At 36.3% G+C, this 22,800-nt stretch overlaps 1 protein-coding gene and 1 long non-coding RNA gene across 4 annotated transcripts in view; one reads left to right on the top strand and one right to left on the bottom strand.

Moving 5' to 3' along the window:
- The window catches only part of PPP2R3A (protein phosphatase 2 regulatory subunit B''alpha), a 217,867-nt gene extending 195,344 nt beyond the window's left edge, over positions 1–22,523 (top strand). For both annotated transcript variants that reach the window (XM_042956215.1, XM_042956216.1), the window contains exon 15: positions 19,776–22,523. In XM_042956215.1, coding sequence (XP_042812149.1) covers positions 19,776–19,908 — 133 coding nt within the window. In that variant the 3' untranslated portion in view covers positions 19,909–22,523. The remainder of the gene's footprint in view (positions 1–19,775) is intronic.
- On the bottom strand, positions 1,538–21,813 carry LOC122230467. 2 transcript variants are annotated; one of them, XR_006207427.1, is made up of 3 exons: positions 21,737–21,813; positions 19,758–19,816; positions 1,538–1,702 (listed from the first exon to the last, which is right to left on the bottom strand). It is a non-coding gene; the product is annotated as an uncharacterized LOC122230467 (long non-coding RNA). The 2 variants fall into 2 exon arrangements; XR_006207428.1 differs by having other exon boundaries at positions 21,745–21,813.
- Positions 22,524–22,800: the final 277 nt, after the last annotated feature.

The following is a 22,800-nucleotide window of genomic DNA, read 5'->3' as shown; positions in this document are numbered from 1 at the left end:
AATCTCAAATTTTATACTAACCCCAGATGACATTCAAGCATGAAAACACAAGTGGGTATTTTCAACATGTAAGAACTGAAGGGAATATAGCACCCATGAGCTCTTCTATAAAAAAGACAATCATAAAACCAAGAAACAAACCAAAATAAAGAGCCTGGAAATGTAGCAACCATTGGGGAAAAGAAATAAATAGCATTCAATCCATTCAAATGTAGAAAGAATAGAGATCTGGAAAAAAGAAATGTAAAACTAGGATGTAGAGAGGAAGAGGAAATATATGTATAACATCCTAGAAATGACAATTTAAATGAAAATGGGAGGTAGAAAAGAGGAAGAAAGTATATGTAAATTTCACTGGCAAAACCTCAGTAGATACCCTTTAAAGCTATAAGTCAAATTGAGGGTTTAGGAATACTAATTTAACACTTGAAAAACCAAAGCTAGACTATTCCAATTCAATCAGAAAATGTGTATACAGAAAAGAAAAACACAGACCACAAAGCCTGAAGATGACAGAACTAAGGCAATGAATGTAAATGGAATAAACTCACTTATTAAAAGAAAAGGATTCAATTATGTATTAACAACAAAGGTTGCATTAAAAACGAATGAATGCTTTGGAGCAGCCACTCTGGAAAACCACATGGAGGTTCTTCAAAAATAGAACTACCCTACGACCTAGCAATGGCTCTACTATGTATTTAGTCAAAGGATACAAAAATACAGATTCGAAGGGGCACATATACCCCAATGTGTACAGCCTCACAAATTATGGAAAGAGCCCAGATGTCCATCAACTGCAACGACGTGGATAGAACTAGAGTGTGTTAGGTGAAGCAAAACCAGTCAGAGAAAGGCAGATATCCTATGATCCCACTCATATGTGGCATGTAAGAACAGAACACATGAACATAGGGGAAGGGAAGGAAATATAAGATGAAAACAAGGAGGAAAACCATAAGACTTAACTATAGAGAACTGAGAGTTCGTGGAGAGTTGGTGGGTGGGGAGAATGGATTAAATGGGTGTTGGGCATTAAGGAGGGTACTTGTTGGGATGAGCACTGGGTGTATATGTTAAGTGATGAATCACTAAATTTTGCTCCTGAAGCCAATACTACAATATATGTTAACTAACTTGAATTTAAATAAAATCTTGGAAGAAAAAAAAAATGAATAGTCAAAAAAACTATGCATCTGACAGCATCAGATTTTTGAAACAATAACTCCAAAAAGAAAATAAAAGGAGAAATTGGAGCCTATTATTGCAGCCATAATAAACTATACCCTGAAAATAGATAAAATACCTTTGTAGGTTTTGTCCATAGACCATCTACAAAATATATATTAGGCTACAAACAAAACTTCAGTGGACCTCTAAAGAGTAACTGTAATTCAGACCAGCTTCTCATTTTAAGGAGGTAGTCTGAAAGCATACTGTAGTTTTCAGTCTCTCACACCATTTGAAAATACAGAGCACCACTTAAGAGGAGAAACTTTCAGTGGACTAAAAGACGAAAAGGAGATGGGATCCGATTGAAGAGGCAGTCTGTGCAGCAGCATGCAGAAGATAATTGCTACAAATAAAGGAAGCAGCACTTAAGGATGATCCATACCTGAATTTGGCTGAAAACTCCACGCAAGGAGGAGATGAGAAGCAGCAGTGTCCAGGTAGGTCAAACCTTGTATATCTCATCCTATTCCTAAAGGAAAGACAAGAGTGTGGGATCTTGGAACAGAGAAAGCACAACCACTGAAATATCCACACCAGCAGCATGGTCCATCTAGCCCCTCATTCTCATTGAAAACACTAGCAACCTCTCATTGCCCCCTCCTAATAAGAAGCCAGTGCAAACAGAGGGAGCGGTCTGTTCCCAGCTACATAGAAAAGTGGACAAATATCAAACAGTTGGAAGTAATAAAATACTCAACAAATGGAAGAACTTTCACTCTTGGAAGGCGATTTACTACAGCAATAAGAACAAGGCCTCAAGTTGAGTATTATTTACCATTTTTGGAGTGGTAAGAGAATACTGCCCTCTTGAAACAAGACCAGTTTCTTGGAAATTGAAAGAAAAATTTTTAAATGAAAAACACAGTCATTGAGCTGAATAATAGAATGGACACAGATGAAAATTTTTTGATTTGGGATATTATGATACTACAGTAAGAAATCTTTATAGAAACCAGTAGAAATAACAGCCAGATAATTCCCAGAATTCTGTTTAAACAAATAAAAATATACCCAGGGGCCAGCAAATTTTTTCTGTCCAGGTAGTGAATATTTTAGGCTTCACAGTTCTGTTACAACTACTTACCTCTGACATATATATGGCTATAACAGTAGCCATAGAAAATATGTAAGCAAATGAATGTGGCTGTTTTCCAATGAAATTTTACTAATATGCCCTGAGATATAAACTTTATTTTTTCACATGTCATGAAATATTCTTGTGATTTTTTTTTTTTTTCAAATTTAAAAAGGTAAAAACCATTCTTAGGTCACTGGGCTATACCAAAACAAGTGGAGAGATTTGGCCCACAGACTGTAGTTTGCCAGTCCTGTACTAGAGTGAAATTTCAGAACATAAAAGATAAAGAAGAACTGAAAATCTATCAGACAGAAAAAAAACAGATTACCTACAAAGTGAATGCAAAAAGAAATGGAGCAATATCATTCAATTACTGCAAAGAAAATAACTTTAAATCTAGAATTCCACTCCTATTTAAATATGAGGGCCCAATAAATACATTTTCAGACATCCAAAGATGCAAAAAGTTACCAACCACAGACTATCTCTGAAAGAAGTATTAAGGGATACTCTTCAGCAAAAAGGTAAACAGATCCTCAAGGAAACAGTGGGATGCAAGAAACAAGCATGAGCAACAAAATTAGTAAAATCTATTCTTAGAACTAAAAAATACTGATCACATACTATTAAGAGTAAAAAGAGGTCAGGGAAATACACTATGAATCTTTATTAGAGAGTATTAACGCTGATGAATTTATATTTCTCTAACAATGACTAGAGAGTTAAAATATGTGTATTAAACATTTAAGGTCAACCACTAATAAAAACAAAATGGAAAACTCTCTAATCATTTTTTTAGAAAAAGACAATAGATTATTAAGCTGAGAAAAATTGGGTAAAGAAAACTCAATCTGCTAAACTCAGTCTACTAGAAGACAAGCGTGTTATCAGCATTGTTTTGGTGGCAAGTATCCTAACCATAAGCCAAAACAAAAAACAAAACAAAAAAAAACCCCAGAAATACTGGCTTACAGAAATGAAAAGTCCAGGGGGTAGTACTAACTTTAGAGACTCAGATTTCATCTCTTTCATCTCTTAGATAATATTCTTCTTTCATCTTTTCACACTTAGCAAGTTTTTCATATGTGGCAGCAAGATGATCACTTAATAGCTTCAAGTTCAAATAAATGACAAAATCCCTTTCCCCTAAGTTCCAACCAAAGCCTAGGATTTGTGTCCCTTTGGCTCTAATTGGCTTAGTTTAGGTCCAATCCCTGAACCAGTTCCTGAAGGAGGCCTAGAACCAAGCTTCTACAGGGATCAGGTCTATCCAAACCATGTTTTCCAAAGGGAAATCAGAAAATATGGCCATAGGGGCACCTGGGTGGCTTGGTCGGTTTAGCGTCCAACTTTGGATCAGATCATGATCTCACAGCTCATGAGCTGGAGTCCCGAGTTAGGCTCTGTGCTGACAGCTCAGAGCCTGGAGCCTGCTTCAGATTTTGTCTCTCCCTCTCTCTGCCCCTCCCCCACTCGTGCTGTATCTGTCTCTCAAAAATTAATAAAAACATTTAAAAAATTTTTTTAAAAAGAAAATAATGGCCATAAAAAAGGAGAATACTATTCCAATAAAGGAACAATGAATGTCCACCATAGTAAGAAAGAAGAGACAAAAAGATATAGACAGTACAAAATGGCCAGAATAAGTCCAAATATAGTGTCAATAACAAAATTCACATTGAATTAAAAATCAAACTGTAGGGGCGCCTGGGTGGCGCAGTTGGTTAAGCGTCCGACTTCAGCCAGGTCACGATCTCACAGTCCGTGAGTTCGAGCCCCGCGTCAGGCTCTGGGCTGATGGCTCGGAGCCTGGAGCCTGTTTCCGATTCTGTGTCTCCCTCTCTCTCTGACCCTCCCCCGTTCATGCTCTGCCTCTCTCTGTCCCAAAAATAAATAAAAAACGTTGAAAAAAAATTAAAAAAAAAAAATCAAACTGTATACTATTCTTTAGATCCATCCCTAACACAGAGTTAAAAGTCAAATGAATAGTAACAAGAATAAATCAGGTATGGTAACATTAATGAGATAAGTAGAATTTAAAGCTTTAAAAGAGACTTCCCGTATTTCAACAGTTGGCCATGAGAATAAATTCATGAACTTTATACAACATAAAATATATCTGATAGAAATACAAGGCAAAATTGACATCGCAGTCTTGTAAAAACCAACAAATCAAATGGAGAAGGAAGGAAGGAAGGAAGGAAGGAAGGAAGGAAGGAAGGAAGGAAAAGAAAGAAAGAAAGAAAATAGAAATTAGAACGTTTTCAAAGACGTACTCAACAGTATACCTGGTACCCAAGAAATACACATGGAGCCATCACAAAAGTGCCTATTTATTAAGGCATGAAGGAAATTGCAACAACTTAAAATGTAACCTTAAATTAACAACAAAAAGTTAAAATACACATACCTAGAAAGTTAAAAATAAAGTTGAAAAATACTCTAAATATATTTCAAAATAACTGTTAAAGTGGAAGTCAAAATTCAAATTCTAGTCTTTTTAGAACTATGCATTATATATTTATTAAAACATGAGATTTGGACAGGGGGAAATTTGTAACCTGTAGACTAAAATAAATTGATTAGGTTTTACTCTCAAAATGCATGAGAAAGGATGACAGTATAGACCTAAGTACATAGAAGAAGTTAAATAATTTTATTCAAACAAAAATAAATCTATTAATTTATAAACACAAACACACACACACACACACACAGCACACTATGTACCAAGCACTAATCTAAATATTGTAATTCATTGAGTGCTCACAAACCCTTTTTTGTAGATGCTGATATCCCATTTACATATGTGAAAACTGAACCACACAAGGTTAAATAAGTTGTCAAATCCACCAGTATATAAAAGAATACATCATAAGTGGGGTTTATGCCAAGACTGCTACAGTGGTTCAACTTTGTAAAGTCTATCATTAACAAATTAAGGAAAACAAACACAAAATATAAACTGATTCTCTGAAGGCATATGATAAAATTTAATACATTTTCTGGTTTGGAAAAAAATCTTAAAACTAAGCAAACTGGAGATGAGTACCTTGTTAATGATAAAGATGGTTAATCCCACACCCCAGAAATAACCAGTTAAAAATACAATAGGGAAAAATCCCATTCGTTAATATCAAGAAGAAAAGTGACTTGGAAAATATATATGAAGAAAATATAAAATTTTACCAAAAGGTGTAAGACAGTTCACCATGTTAAAATTAATTCGTTAATTTGATATATTCCCCAAAATATGTTGTGGAACTTGATAAGCTAATTCTAAATAGAACAATAAGTATACAAGAATAGTAATGAGTTTAGGAAAGAAAGGTGTGGTGGACTACAGGGCGTGTGTGTATGATAAAGACAGTGTCTTAAATGCGTCACGAAAAGACTAGTCAGTAAAATGTTGCCCTCTGTGGTGGGTGAAAAAAAGTGCATATGAAACTAATGTCTGCGTGTTAGGTAAATAGACTTTCAGAGCTTAAAAGTAATGGGAGAAATTTATAAGGAAATACTTTCTAGATGTGACATTTAGGAAGTGACAAATTCTGTATCACAACCAAAAGACAAACAAATTGGACTGCATCATATGATCAATAATATTCTTTTATAAATCAGATTCTTCAAGGGGTGCCTGGGTGGCTCAGCCGGTTAAGGGTTCTACTTCGGCTCAGGTCAGGATCTCACAGTTTGTGGGTTCAAGTCCCATGTCGGGCTCTTTGCTGACAGCTCAGAGCCTGGAGCCTACTTTGGATTCTGTGTCTCCCTCTCTGTCTCTGCCCTTCCCCCATTCACACTCTCTCTCTCAAAAATAAATGAACATTAAAAATTATTTTAAAAATCACATTCTTCAAAATCAACAGTAAGAACATGAATATTGACCACTTCTAAAACAGTCAGAAGACAGAAATTTCACCCAGGAAAGAAACAGGAAAATTCCCACTTCACCAACAGTTAAAATATAGTAGCCAAATTATAATAATTTTAAATGTATTTAAATATTGAACAGAATCCCCAAAATATATGAAACAAAAATTGCCAGACAAGTCAGAATAGTTGGAGATTTCAACAACTTCTCTTTCAGTAACTGACAGAACTAGATAGACAGTAAGGATACAGAAGAATTGAACAACACAATGTACTTTAATCAATATATAAAGAACCCTCCACAAAACAATAGCAAAATGGGCATTTTTTTCAAGTGCACATGAAACTTCTCCAGGACATACCATATGATAAGTGAGTAAAATAAGATCCAATAAATCCAAATGGATTACAGTTACATAAATTATGTTGTCTGACCATAATAGAATTAAAGTAGAAATCAATAACAGGAATCAGGGAATCCCAAAATATTTGGAAATTAAATAACACTTTTAAGGACACATGGGTCAAAGAAGAAACCAAAGGGAATCTGAAAATTACTGTGAAATGAATGAAAATAAAAGAACATATGAAAATGTATGAGGTGCAGTTGAAGCAATGCTTAGAGGAATATGTATGCCTCAAGTCTGACATCAATAATACGAGTTTCCACCTTAAGAAACTAGAAAAAAGCAAACCAGAGCTTAAATAAGTAGAAAGAAGGAAATAATAAAAGACCAGAGTAGAAATCCATGAAATAGAAAATAGGAAAACAATATGAAAGAGTTCATGAAACCTAAAGTTGGTTCTTTGTAAAGATTTTAAGATAAATCTTTAGCTGGATTAAGGGGGGGAAAAAAGGCATACATTAACAAAATTAGGAATAGAGGAGGCATCACTACAGACACTACAGAACTTAAAATAATTACAAAGAAATATCATGAACAACTTCATCCCAATAAATTTCACACCTTAGGTGAAATGGAACAAAATCCTAGAAAAAGTCAAATTACCAAGACTGATTTAAGAAGAAATGGAAAATCTAAATAGACTATATATCAACCAAAGATAATGAGCTAGTTATTAAAGGTCTTCACCAAAGGTCCAGGTCCAGATGGTTTCACTGTTAAATTCTGTCAAATAGTTAAGGAGAAAAAAATATCAGTGTTTCACAAATACTTTCAGAAAATAACAGTAGAGGGGAACACTTCCAAACTTGCTTTATAAAGCCAGTACTACCCGATACCAAAGCCAAAGATACTACAAGAAATGAAAATTACAAACCAATATCCCTTAAGAGCTTCAATACAAAAATTATTTTTAAAAAAATTAGCACATCAAATCCAGCAATTATACTTTAAGTGGGGTTCATCCCAGGAGCAGAAGGCTGGCTTAACACCCAAAACTCTATTGATTTAATATACCATATTAATAAATGATAAGGATGCTTGGGTGGCTCAGTCAGTTAAGCGTCCGACTTCAGCTCAGGTCATGATCTCACCATTTGTTAGTCTGAGCCTCAAGTCAGGCTCCGCGCTGACAGCTTGGAGCCTAGAGCCTGCTTCAGATTCTGTCTGCCTCTCTCTCTGCCCCTCCCCTGCTCATGCTCACTCACTCTCTCTCTCTCTTCTCTCAAAAATAAACATTAAAAAAAATTTTTTTAATAAATAAATGACAAAAGTAATCTCCATAGACACACGAAAAAGCATTTGACAAAATCAAACATCCACTCACAATAATTCTCACTCAAGTAAGGATAGAAGGGTAGAAGTAAGGATAGAAGTAAAGATAGAAGTAAGGACAGAAGGATCCTTAACAGGATAAAAGGAATCTACAGTTAAATCATACTTACGGTAAAAAACTGAATGCCTTCCCCCAGCTAAGATCAAGAACAAAGCAGGGATGTTTCTATTCATAATTTCTTTCTTTTTTTTTTTTTTAATTTTTTTTTTTAACGTTTATTTATTTTTGAGACAGAGAGAGACAGAGCATGAACGGGGGAGGAGCAGAGAGAGAGGGAGACACAGAATTGGAAGCAGGCTCCAGGCTCTGGGCCATCAGCCCAGAGCCTGACGCGGGGCTCGAACTCATGGACCGTGAGATCGTGACCTGAGCTGAAGTCGGACACTCAACCGACTGAGCCACCCAGGCGCCCCTCTATTCATAATTTCTACTCAGCATTGTAACTTAGGTCCTCCTATCTTCTGCAGTAAGACAAGAAAAAGACACTGAACGTGTTCAGATTGAAAAGGAAAAAGTAAAACTATTCATAGATTATGTAACCTGACAACAGTAAATACTAATAAGTCTACCTGAAAGCTATCAGAACTAATGAATTAGCAGTTAGCAAGATCTCAGAACACAAGTTCAATATGCAAAACTTAGTCGTATTTCCATATACTAGCAGTGAATAATCCAGTAGGGAAATCCAAATAAAAAGAATAATTCTACTCACATTAACATCAAAAAGAACAAAATATTTAAAAATTAACATAACCAAAGAACTATAATACTTGCACACTGAAAACTGCAAAACAGTGCTGACCTAAATGGGATTAGAAAGTTAAGTATTGTTAAAATGTTGGTTCTCCCCAAATTTACAGATTTACCAAAATTCCCTATCAAAATCCCTGCAGGCTTTTGTTGTAGAAATTGGCAAACTGATCCTAAATTTTATGTAGAAGTGTAAGGTACCTAAAATAGCCAAACTCTTTTTTTTTTTTTTAATTTTTTTTTTCAACGTTTTTTATTTATTTTTGGGACAGAGAGAGACAGAGCATGAACGGGGGAGGGGCAGAGAGAGAGGGAGACACAGAATCGGAAACAGGCTTCAGGCTCCGAGCCATCAGCCCAGAGCCTGACGCGGGGCTCGAACCCACGGACCGCGAGATCGTGACCTGGCTGAAGTCGGACGCTTAACCGACTGCGCCACCCAGGCGCCCCGCCAAACTCTTTTTTAAAAGAACCAACTTGAGGCACCTGGGTGGCTCAAACATCCAACTCTTGATTTCGTCTCCAGTCACGATCTCATGATCAAGCCCTGCATTGGGCTCCATCCTGAGTGTAGGGCCTGCTTGGGATTCTCTCTCTGCCCCTCTCCTGCTCACGCTCTTTCTCTCTCTCAAAATAAATAAACATATTTTTTAAAATAAAAATAAATAATAAAAGAACAAAATTGAAGGACTTAGGCTGCCTGATTTCAAAATTTACTATAAAGCAAACAATTGAGACACCTTGGCATATTAGCATGTATATACATAGATCAATTAAACACTCTAGAAATAGACCCTATTATGGATGGCAAATTTTTAATCAGTGGAGAAAGAATAGTCTTTCCAAAAATGATGTTGAAATAACTTGATATCCATAAAAAGAACCAAAATCCATACCTCACAGCATATGCAAAAATAACTCCATGTGGATAAAAGACCTAAATGTGAGAGCAGAAACTCTAACATTTCTAGAATAAAACAGAGGAGAAAATCATTGTGACCTTGGATCAGGCAAAGAGCAATAAAAAATTACTTTTAGATTAAGTGGACTTCCTTTAAAATTAGAAACTATTGCTCTTCCAAAGGCACCATTAAGAAAAGGAAAAAACTGGGAGAAAATATTCCCAAAACATCCTGATAAAGGAAGGATTCATATCCAAAATATATAAAAAGATTTCTTACAGCTCAGTAATAAAAAGACTAATAACCTAATTTTTAAACAGACAAAAGATTTGAATAAATACAATTAGAGATACAAACAGCAAATAGCTATATGAAAAGATGCTCCACACTGTTAGACATTAGAAAAATACAAATTAAAACCACAGTGAGATATACCACAGTGTAGATACACCAGCTAAAATCACTAGTTGGCAACAATGTGGAGAAGCTGGAACTTCATACATTGAACTGATGGGGATGTAAAATTATATATTCTCTTTAGAAAATTTTGGCAATTTCTTAACAAGTTAAACATACACTTATCATATGAATCAGCAGTTGCACTCCTAGGAATCTACCCAAGAAAAATGTTTACCCAAAGACTTGTCCGTGAATGTTTATAGCAGCATTATTCATAGTTGCCCAAAACTGGAAATAATCCAAATATCCATCAAACTGGTAAACTGATAAAATATATCCATAAAATGGAATGCTACTTAGCAAAAAAAAAAAAGGAATGAACCATTGATAAACACAGTATGAATGGATCTCAAAATAAGCTAAGTGAAAGAAGCTAGACAAAAAAGTATAATCCATTTGATTCCATTTATTTAAAATTCTAGAAAATGCAAATTAATCTATCATGACAACAAACTAGTGGTTAACTTGGGGGAGAGGAGCAGTGAGGGCATGAACTTTGGTTGGGAGGCAAGGGAATGGATAGTTTTGTGATCTTGAATGTTGTAATGCTTTTACAGGTATATACAGAAAGTCAAAATTTATGAATATAAGTAACCCATTGTATGTCATTTATATGTCAATAAATAGAAGAACTAATACATGCAGTAACATGGTTGAGTCTCTCAAAAATAACACTGTGTGAAAGAAGCCAAACACTAAAGACTACATATTATATGGTTCCATTTATATGAAATTTCTAGAAAAGTCAAAATTAATAGAGCCAGAAAGCAGATCAGTGGTTGCCTAGTTCCAGGAATGAAAGTGGAGAGTGAATCCAACAGGCACAAAGGAGAAGAGAGGCAGATGGAAGAATGAAAGTGTTATAAAATTAGATTGTGGTATTGTTTGCACAATTGTAGAAATTTACTAAAACACACTGAACATTTAAGATCAGTGAATTACATATGCCATGTACGTTATATTTCAGTAAAATATTTAAAAAGCACAAGTCAAAAAGTTTTTGGCTTATTGGCAACAATTTTTAAAAGATAATTTGTTAAAGGATAATATTAATTCAGTAAATGATTGCTGTCCTACTATATACTAAGCATTATCGGATATTGGAGAACAGACAGGATTCCTGCCTAAGCAAGGAAAACAAACAGATGCAATTAAAGTATTTTAACTGCTTCTCATAGAAGTATTTTTTCCAGTTGTGGTTCTCAGAGTGCTTCTCACCGAAGAAGCACACCTACAGTAACACCTCACTCTAGGCTCACTGTCCAGTAAGATAAGCACTTTCAGATATTGTTGGTAGAAAAATTGGCCCAACCTCCCTGGAAAGTAATTTGACAATATGTAGCAACAGCCTAAATTTATACCCTTTCACTCAGGATTCCAGTTTGGGGTATCTATTGTAAATAATCAGAAATTTGGATAGAATTGTTCTATCCAAACAACTGGCATTGGCCATTGGTCATTCTAAAATTTAAAAATCAAACTAACACAAATGTACAATAGAGTAGTTCAATAAATCATGTTGTGTATGTGTCATATTATGCAAACATTTAAATTTGTGCTTACACAAAAACTAACATGGGGGGGTTAGAAAATTATAATTTCATTATTACAAATCTGTACATCTATATATACAATCTAAAAGATAAGGCTACAAAATATTAACTCTGGGCTGTGGGATTGCAAGTATTTTTTTATACTGGTCTATAATTTATAAGTTCTTTTAACAAACATACATTACTTGAATAAATAGGAAAAAGAAGTGTTATCTGTTTACATAGGTAATATGTTTAAATATGTGATACATAGGTGATATGTATACACAGCAGAAGAGGTAGAAAATACAGATAAACAAAAAAACTTCATCTAAAATCCACCATCCAGGGATGCCTGGGTGGCTCAGTTGGTTGCGGGTCTGACTTTGGCATAAGTCATGACCTCACGGTTCATGAGTTTGAGCCCATTGGGCTTGCTGTTCTCAGCACCAAGCCCACTTCAGATCTTCTGTCCCCCTTTCTCTTGGTCCCTCCCCTGCTCATGCTCTCTCTCAAAAATAAGTAAGAAGTTTAAAAAAAAATTTTTTTTTAGTGATAAAATTAAACCCACCATCCAGAGATAGCATAGCCTGTCCTCCCTTCTAGACATTTGAATGCAGACAGATAATTTGTTTTACAAAAAATGTAATTTATACTACATACTGTTTTGTAACCTGCCACAAAAGGAGAAAATAGAGATAGCAGGCATCACTACTTAGAAGTTTGTTAGTCTAAAAAGAGAAACTGATGGCAGCTAGAGAGTAAATAACTGGCTCAAGCAGAAGTTTTTTCCAGTTGTGGTGCTCAGAGAAGTGTGTCTGGAGGCAAGAGAGGGGAGGCAAAGGGATGCAGACAGAAGTACAGGTGAGGTGTCACAAGAGGAGATGCAGGGACCAGGTGTAATGAAATTCGACCAGTGTATATGAGAGGCTTCTGCTGGACACTCCTCATGTTGTAGCAGATAAGATAAGGCCTCCATACAGCACACGTGGGTGATGAGGTCCTGCGGGCAGAGAAGGCTTACAATAGCCATACCCTGTAGAGTGAGAACTGGAATGTCAGAGGAATAGACGGGTTTACAGTTGTTAATAGCTGACTGATGTGGTTTTCAAAAGTAAGGCCAGACTCAGAATCCCAAGGTTATACCACCTTGAGATGAAGCCCTCAAGAGGAATTACAAATACATCAGGGTGAGTCTGTAAACAAAAATTACCAGACTCAACTATTAGAAATGGAGGAAGAATGGCAGTACTATGGAAAGAGCAGAGGCTTAGGAAGGAGCCAGATAGATCTGGTTCTACCTACCACTCACCAGCTGGATAGGTTATCTGACTCCTGAGGCTCAGTTTCCAATGACACCAGCAACTACCTTACAAAGTGGTTGTGAGAATCTAAGATAATATATCTAAACACCTGGCACATAGTAGATACCTGATAAATAGTAGCTATTACTACTGTTACTACTCCCTGTATGGGAAGAGAGGAGATATAACATCATGGTTAAGGGCATGGAATTTGGAGTTAGACAAACCTAATAATTTCAAACCCTTGCTCTAGCACTTACTAGCTGTGTAATCCCAGGCATCCAAGCTTCAGCATCATCTATACAATGAGGATACCACCTGCCACACTGAGCTGTTTAAATTGAAGGATTAAATAAATAATGTGTAAATATCTTTATACTTTGCACTTAGGGATAGTACCTATGTAATCAATAATAAACAATGGATATTATTACTACCACCTCTGTGATCTTGGCCACATTACATAACCTCTCTGAACTAAAATTTAATCAGCTATAACATCACCATTCCACTACCCACCTTATTCCCGTCATTCCCAGGGCACACAGTTGGCACACAGTAAATATCTGTTACATAAACAATGGGACTATACTGAGGATTGGAGATAATGCATATAATGTATCCAACAATGGCATATAAGTGCTGGAAAAAATGGAGTTGTTTCCCACTAGAACCTGGGCTCCTCCAGGGCAAAGAACATTGTTTCATTCATCTGTTAATAACAGCACCTAGCAAAATGTTAGGGACGTAGGAGATCCTTAGCAAATGTTTACTGAGTGACACAGAAGGCAACAATCATCCAGCAGCCACCCTCACCTCACTATAAGGATAACTGCAGGAGTCCAGACATTTTGACCCTCTAAGTACAACCTGAAATTCTCCATCTACTTTACCATCTAACAAACACCATAAGTAGCCTTTGTGCCAGGAACCTGTACCACCTGATTCAAGGCTGGTACTTAGGTGATGCTTTCAAGAATAACCTAGTAATGACTCCAGATTTCAATGAGGTGAAAGACTGCAAACACAGAAGCTGCAAAAATTGTGAATTATCACTTCTAACACACAACGTGATCACAGCATACAACACCATTTGTATAAATCCAAGGTACTGAATGGTCATAATAGAGGAAACCAGATAGGGTACCAGTTACATAAACCAGTTCAACTGTATGTGCCACCTATATGAAGATAATAGGTTAGGATGCCAAATTTCTTTATAATTAACACTTTTATGATTTCTGCAATAAAGAAATTGCAGAAAAAACTTCAGCAATAAAACAATTATGTAAAACAGGCAAAAGGGTCCTCCATGTTGTTATATTAGGAAACTGAGACCTGTTTTGTGTTTTTATTGATTAGTAGAGAAATATAAGCTTGCTGCACAAAAACTGTAAAATATAAAGAGATTTAAATCACCCTTGGTTCAGTCATCCAGAGATAACCATTATTTACACTTTAGTATACTTCTTTTTGATGCTTAATTCTACTAGGGTGTTCAAAAATATGACTTTTAATGATTCAGAAGTGTTCTCAAGCAGTAACTCACATCCATTTCCCTATTATTGGACATTTAGAGAATTCAGAACTGTGCACTACTGAATATTTTTAAAGGTAGCTTTTCCCCTTATATTAAATATAAATATATGAATTATTCCTTTAAAGAGTTGTTACTTCCACCAGCTTTGGAAAAGAAGGTGCTGTAGGCAAAAAAGGCCAGTCCCAAACCCACCAGATCATCTTCCAGGACTGCAGCTAATAAGAGTCAAGTGTGGAGTAAGGAGTTGTGTGGAGCCTGACTGTCCTCAGCAAAGTGGGAAAATTTAAGAGGAGCAGGCATAATGGGGCAGGAGGGGGAAGGGGAGGTGACATGTATGTATATTGGGGCATGAGAAGAGAAAAAGGAATTAATATTCTAAAGCATGAGTTACAGCCTTAAAAGAATAGTTCTAAGTTATGTTTTATAGTGCTCATTAAACAGCACCTTTATATAGACCTGAATTTAATAATATAGTTTTAATTTTTTTCTGCATTGAACAAATCAAAGCCCAATTTTATTTCAATAGATATTCACTGGCACTTAATGCCAGGCACTGTGGTTAGTAATAAAAATGAATGAACCCTATTCCTCCCTTCAAGTTCATAATTAGAATATATTTAAACCCAAATTTTTATGCTATCTACACACGAACTAAGTAAGAATAAACAACAGATGGCTTACGACCCTAGGGAACTGCAAGAGACCAAAAAGGAAGTGAGATCAACTTCTGAGGCAAGAAGAGTGGGTAGTAGTACATATTAAGAAACTTTAGCAAGAGTTGGAACAAAATTTCTAGTTACTGAATGGGTCAATAAGGAAATTCATTGATCCAAATGTCCAACTTCCCAAGTATTTCAGTTAATCCATTTTACGTAAGTGCTTTAGGATTTAAAGGTGTAAAGGTAAGATTGATCCACTCCTATTTCTAAAGCATTAGAGACTCCAAATTAAAGAACTACTTAACATTTTATTCTATGCTTATAGCCAACATGTCTTAAATTTCCTCAAACCCTGAATCAGATATTCTTGCCCTTTACCCCTGAAAATAGAATCCCAAAAATAGAATCAGACCACAATTCCCAAATAAACCCTGAAACCGCACAAATCCTTTTTCTGACCATATATGTGCCAATCATTATTTCTACTAATTCCAGGAATCAGCAGAACCAGCCTTAATACTTTTGTCCAGAAATTGCTCATCTGAGAGGGAAAAACTTAGGGGAACAGGTTTTTAAAGACAACATATTGCTAGGAAAAATATATGACCATTATTTTTCCTTATACTAACAACACTGTTAATACTAGGTTAAATTTCTTCTCAGTTTGATACGTAGGCTTTCTAATGAACTATTTGTGAACCCAAGGAGTTCTGCTTCAATCCTCTGACCCTGCTACTCATTCAAAAATAGCCAGTTAACAGAGAATATTTCATAAAATCTTCATTTGTGCCCAGAGGAATCCCAGTTACCTACAAGTAAACCTGGAAGTGGTCATTTAGAAGGAATCAGCTCTCTCTCAGGAATTTTTCTAGAGAACAGGATAAAGTTTAGACTCTCACAGTTCTAACTTAAGTGACTTCGAGATGACTTTTGCACTCTCACCATTTTACTGACTTCAGCCTTCCCTGACAACTCAATGTATCATTTCACAAGAGCCTTACCTTAGGACATCATTTTTTATTAATCATTTTGAGCATCTAGTGCCAGGCACTATTCTATAGCCCAAGGAAATTAGTGAGTTGGCAAATGGATATTTTATAATCAAGTGGAGAAGACAGACATTTAATTATGTAATTGTGAAGGAAACAGTGAGCCAATAATGGAAAGAGACTTACAATTTAGGGTGCTGAGAAAAATTCCTGAGATGATGAGAACCTACAGGTTAAGAAGGAAATCGCTCTGAAAAAAGCAGGGAGCAAAAATGTTCTAGGGAGAGGGAAAAATATATTCAATGGCTCTGAGTCAGGAAACAGTGTGTTGAGGACATTTTAAAAGGCCAATATGACTGGAATATAATGACCAATAGGGAAATATAGCTGGAAAGATACACAGGAGCCAGATCATGCAGGGCCTCGGGAAGCTATTAAAAAAGAATTAAGAAAGTAATATAATCCCATTTCCAGTTTTTGAAGATAGTAATCTTCAAATTGCTAGTGGTACAAGAATAGAAGCAGGGAGACCAATAAGGAAGCCATTGCAAACATCTAAATAAGAGATGGTCGTGGGGATTAAAGAGGGTGCTTGTGATGAGCACCCGGCATTGTATGAAGTATTTAATCACTATATTGAACACCTGAAACTAATACTACACTCTACGTTTACTGGAATTTAAACAAAAATTTAACAAAAGAGATGGTGGTTACTCAGGCACTGGGAACCAAGAACCTTTTAAATGACCTTTCAGATTAAAAGATGAGAACAAGTTAACCAAAAGGTAACGTCGCTGCAGGCCACAGAAGAACATGTACAAGGGCATTAGGTCCCAAGACCAGAACCCATTTTGACAAGCTAAAAAGCCTGGTATGCCAATAGCAAAGGGTATGTGACAAGAGTGAAGGCAGAAGACCAGTTGTTAGAAAACTATTGCAATCCAAGCAATGAAATACAGTGCCCTGAACTAAATCAGTGGCAATGGGGAGAGAGGGGCAGGACTGTGTCCAGGTATTATTCTAAGTGGTATAAGAAACTGGCTGGACTTGAAAAGGGGAAGGCAAAGGAGGGAAGAGAAACTTGGGAATCACTGGATTTCTGGCTTTAAAGGGGTAGATTATGGTGGAGCCAGGGTGTGGGAAGGAGGAGTTCAGCTTTGTATATACAGCCATAATGGAAGGGCCATAAGAGTAGGTAGTTGGATACATGGCAGTCTCCAACTTAGAGGCTGAGGCTGGATTTGTACATTTAGAAACTGCAGGTAAACAAGTGGTGGATAAAGCCATAAGAAAGAATGACCGTCCAGAGAAGTACAAAATAAGAAGAGCTTAGTCCAGAATTCGGGGATGCATTAACACTGAAGGGGCAAGAGTTAGAGCAGTGTTTCTCAGTGCCACTGATGTTCTAAGCTGAATAATTCACTTGTGAGGTGTCGTCTGGCACATTATAGGATGTTTAGCAGCATCTCTGAACTCTACCAACTAGATGTCAGTAGAGAATCCACCCGGTTGTGACCATCAAACATGCATCCAGACATGGCCGAATGTCCCAGGGTGGGGGGAATCGCCTCCATTTGAGAAACACTGAGGTAGAGTACGAGAAGTCTCCAGGACACTGATAAAAAAATTCTAGGGGTGCCTGGGTGGCTCAGTCCATTAAAGCATCTGATTTTGACTCAAGTCATGATCTCACAGTTCGTGAGTTCGAGCCCCTCATCGGGCTCTGTGCTGACAGTTCAGATCCTGGAGCCTGCTTTGGATTCTGTCTCTCTCTGCCCCTTCCCTGCTCATGTTCTCTCTAAAATAAACATCACAAAAAAAAAAAAAAAAAAAAAAAAGACAAAGATTCTAAATGAGCTCCCTCAATCCAGAAGATTCCTCCAAAGCCTCCATGCATAGTACTGCTCTTGGTGCCTTGAAAGTACAAAAGAAATGCAGGTGGCTTTCCTCTGTATGCAACCCACAGGGCATTAGGATATCTTTATGTACTACATCGGATCAAATCCATTGCTAGAAATCCCATTTCTGGTATGAGGCTACAATGGGAAAAAATACTTCTGTAAAAATTTGTATTCACAAATAACATACACAATGTGACCCTGACCCCTTAATAGGATTAGGTGTCACCATCCTGCTCCAGTAGTAAGCCCGAACACTTCTCTATCATGAAAATAGTAGGTCCTCTCACCCAATCTCCACTTGACCCTTATGAGGGGGTAGGAACTGCTATTACCTCATTAGTTGAGGAAACTGATGCAGAAGTGTTAACATACCCAAAATAACATTAAGTGATCAAACTGAGATTGGAACCTGACTTTTCCAAAGCCCATGCTCTAAGGCTGTAAACCACTTAACCATTATTCCAGATGGCCTCCATTATAGTACAAGCTCGGTAGGAAGGGGCTAGATATTTATTGAATGAGTCTCAGTTCAGACCTCTTGAACTTACTCCCAGATCTGCACTGAGAAGAAAATGTCTTTCACTCTTGACAGGAAATAAGCACAACATCTGACACTGCATTGCTAGAATTAGCTTTTGAGAATTTTGGTCCAGTAATGGAGGCTCAACCATCAACCCTTAAAGCAAAGTTACCCTCCCTTCTGCCTCCTTATCCAACAGATGCCAGTTACACTGAGGCCTCAAGGAGATGGGGAGAAGAGTGGAAACAAAGTATAGAATGGGGTATTTCTGCAAAATGATGTTGTAAATAATGGTTGATAGGATCATGAATTGGTACTCAAGAAGTTTTCTAAACATCAGTTAGGCTTTTTGTTTGTTGGTTTAATATTCTCTACCCTCTATTCAAAAATGTTTTAGAGTTGAATAGGTACCACCTCTACTATTGGGTATACCTGTCTCACCATAGGTTACATTAGCCAGCCTTGGTACCTTTTTGATGAAAGAACTATTATGTTCAGGAATTTCTGCACAGATCCTGTGTAAAAAGTCCTTGCAAATGGTAAGGTTTTAATAAGCTGGTGATGCCAAATACTGTAACAAACATTGGTAATAACGATCATGTAGATTTCTCTGGGCCTAGATGTAGCCTCAGCATATTATTTATCAATACTTCAAGCAGCCATCATTCCCACTAGATATAATATTGTCATCCCTGCTTAAGGCCACCCTCAAGAATAGCCTGGAAAATAATGGAACTCAGGGGATTCCAAGAACTTCTAAGGGGAGTAGGCAGAGGGAATATGCTGGGGAGTTCTGTAAAGAACGGAAGGAAATCCATCAATAGGCTTTAACCTACTCTGTGTACACACTTGCACATCTAAATGTACTTCTTGGAAACCAAAGCTATAAAGCAATTTGAGCTGAACGTTCCCCACTCTGCATGAAAGCCACTTCAATGAAGGCAGTCTATAATATAAAGTTGTACTTTATCGACCTCACACCCTCCCTAACCTAGTCGCCTCCATAATGCTCTCATTCATACCAACGCTCCTAGGGAAAGCTAGATACAGCACTGAAATTTTCAACAAATCCTAACATGAACTTGGGCTTTAAGGAACACAGAAAGTATGTTTTCTATTCTAGATGAAAGCATGGTCTCCTCCAGCATGGTTCAGTTGTTCACAACTGTCATTTAGCAACTGAGGGTACTTTTGCAAGCTGGTAGTTTCCAGTGTCTAGTTTGCCATATTGACTTCTACCCAAACAATGAAGTTTTGTTTTTTTTCAATCGGTAACTCACTTTTGTTTGTTCTTTCAGCTCCTTTGAAGATTATGAAACGGAAGAACCTGTCTCTCCCTCTGAAATTGGAAACAAAGGCAATAAAAGTCAAATAGTAACCTCAAGCCTTTCAGAGAAATGTGGAAAGCTTCAGTCAGTGGATGAAGAATAGCTGCCAAGATCTACATGAAAGAGATATGTATTTTAAATCTTTTTCTTGTGGAGATGCTCCAGTTTGCATACTGCTTTTTAAAGGCTTTGATTTCTGCAAGTGTGTATCTGCACTAGGAACTTTAAGACATTAAGCAATAGATCTGGATACACATGCTCAATTTGGGGGACTCCTCCAGTTTGCCTCGAACCCCTTACAAACCTTTTTCTCCAAATACAGTGATATACATCACCTTCCAAAGTCTGTGAATCCGCACTCTTCACCCCTGAATGTACCAGCGATCTCTTGGGGACAGTGCCAAGTACAATTCTCTGCACAAAAGCAGGAGTTGCCTCTGTTGTCCAGCATCCCTGAGGTCCCTCAGGGCTCCTATGGAGCCCAGAAGAAGCCTTCCCTTGCAGAAAACTTGAGTCAGAAAAACTCTGGAACTTGAGAAAGCAGTTAAAAGGCCTCCAGAAGTGACTTACCCCTGGTAATAAAAGCACTGCCAGAACATCTCAGACTTTTTAATATGTGTACTGGAGTTCAAAGATCTTGAACTTATTACTTGGTTTAACGTAATTTCACAATGACCTGCCAAACTGCTAGTCACTTTACATCCTCAGGTATTGTAACCACTGGGCCTTCCAACCTTGCTGGCAAGCTCTGCATAATCTCTCCCCATCCTGACTGTGGATCTTATATAAAATAGGATGAAAAACACTCCTAAGTACAGGATTTGACTCATACTTGAAAAAATTTCCTTTTATCTAACATTTGTGGAGAATTACTGAATGACTTATTAATCTTCAAATTAGTTGATGCCCCCCATCTACATTTCCTATCAAAAGGCCTACTTGAAGACTTAGTGATATATGAAAATTTTTACTAGATGTATTCATCACTGAATATTACACTAAGCCAACAGTAAAGGCCTCAATCTAAACATTATCCATTCATGTTGAAAACAAACTATTTCAAATATTCCATCACCTCAATATTTAGCACAAAAATGGAAGAAAACCATAATGCCACCCATAAAGGAAACCAGTTTCATCTTTACTATATAGTAGATGTGTTCATTACAGAATTCTACCTTTTTTTTAGCAAGCCACAATGCAGCCAAATCCTGCAATATCCTTAAAAACTGAAAATAAATTATTTAAAAGGATGGAAATTTCTAATAGCGTAAGTGAAAGAAACCCCCGAGAAACTTTTTAACAACTATCTCTGTCAAAGTCATCACCTTTTCCCTGGGTTTTCTGCTTTAACCACAGTCCTGAATGTCAAAATAGCTTCCCTTGCCACCCTGCTTTGGTTCCCCCTTACTGGTATGAGAGTCAAACAATGAAATAAACTTTGGGCTATGGTAGGCAAAAAGTAGAGATAAGGGCAATTTAGGAAATGCACCATCAACCGAAAGTTATTTTACTGATACAGTTTGCTGTTATTTTACCTTTTATGATCAGAACTAATCTTCCATTTAACTGTTACAGAAAGCATAAATATTAAAATTTGGTATCTAACAGTTCACAAAGAACTAAAAGCTTAAAAATGACTAAATTTTTAGGAAAAAATTATATGCAGTAACTTAAATAGACTAGTAAATTAGGATTAAAAGTTTATGTATTTGTGATACATGAACTTTACCATCTATCTCATCCACCCTTTTACCAGGGAGAGAAAGCAATTTTATTTCACATAAAATATTAAAAATAATTTTTAATTAGCCAAGATAGGATTTAAAGGTTTTATTATCCATAATGGTCTAAAATATTTCTAAGCCTCAACAAAAAGTAAAAAAATTCAATATACATTTTTTTTTTTTTAATACTATTTGGCTTTTTACCTCTGTACCTTGTGTCTCCTTACTGAAATCCTCTTGCTTTTACTTTGGTCTGTACTTTGTTTCAAAAGTCTGTAATTATAAAAAGTAACAGCTAACAGTATCATTCCATTTAAGATAAAGCTATTTTAATTTAGGTTACCCAAAGTATCGTATTTTCAGACAGAAGCGTTTTACTGTACTCGTAAGAGTTGAATGTAAGAAATGTGAATTCTGAGAACTAGGACAGTATATATATGACTTTCTGGTAAAGATTTCACTAAATATAATCATTACTGCCCAACTGGAAATTTCAAGTTTTTACAATATCTCTGACTCCTTGATAAAAACTGAAGGTTATCATGGTCTTAATGCTAGTCAATGAAAATGAATTTCGTAACATTAATTGCCAAGGTAATCAAACTAATGAAATTCCGTGTATTTTCTCTGCATCTTATCTATGTCACCGTGTCAAAGTATTTATAAAATTCTAGAATCTAATGAGGTAAGGCATTTGCTCAGTTTTTGGAAATGTTAAAGTGTGTTTGGGTGGAGAAACCTGCATGACTTGTTTTTGTTTTTCCCTTTTTGCAAAACTAAATAAAGACAAGTTGTCAAATATGAACCATGTTCACGAAGATAATCACTACACACTTTTGGTTTTATTCACCCTTGCAACTCATTTTTATGTTTGAGAGAGTAACACTGTAAATTTGAGTTTCAAAGAATAACTCTGAACCCCTGGGGAAAACTATAAAGAAAGATTTAGAAGGATAACACCTCATAACTGAGAAGGGATTTCCTCTGGAGAGGAATAAGGAAGAGGACTAGATATTGGGAATAAGAGGTTTACAAGGATCAAAAACTTTAGCCTTGTATATAATGTATTCTTTTTTAAAAACTGTAAAACTTTTTTAGAAAGGAGGGAGAAAAGTTAAAATATCATCCAAGTATTAGATTCCAACACTATACTTTGAACTCAGTATTCTCTAAAGCATTTTTGTATTTGTCACCTATGATACAGGAAAGAAAATTTTATTTTTCATCTGTTATAAGACTTTTCTTCAAGGTCACCACAGAATTGTTTC

The sequence above is a fragment of the Panthera tigris genome, chromosome C2, assembly GCF_018350195.1.
Source record: "Panthera tigris isolate Pti1 chromosome C2, P.tigris_Pti1_mat1.1, whole genome shotgun sequence".
In the NCBI taxonomy this organism is placed as follows: Eukaryota; Metazoa; Chordata; class Mammalia; order Carnivora; family Felidae; genus Panthera; species Panthera tigris.
The sequence above is the reverse complement of the archived record's forward strand: the minus strand, read 5'-3'. Positions and strand labels throughout refer to the sequence as shown.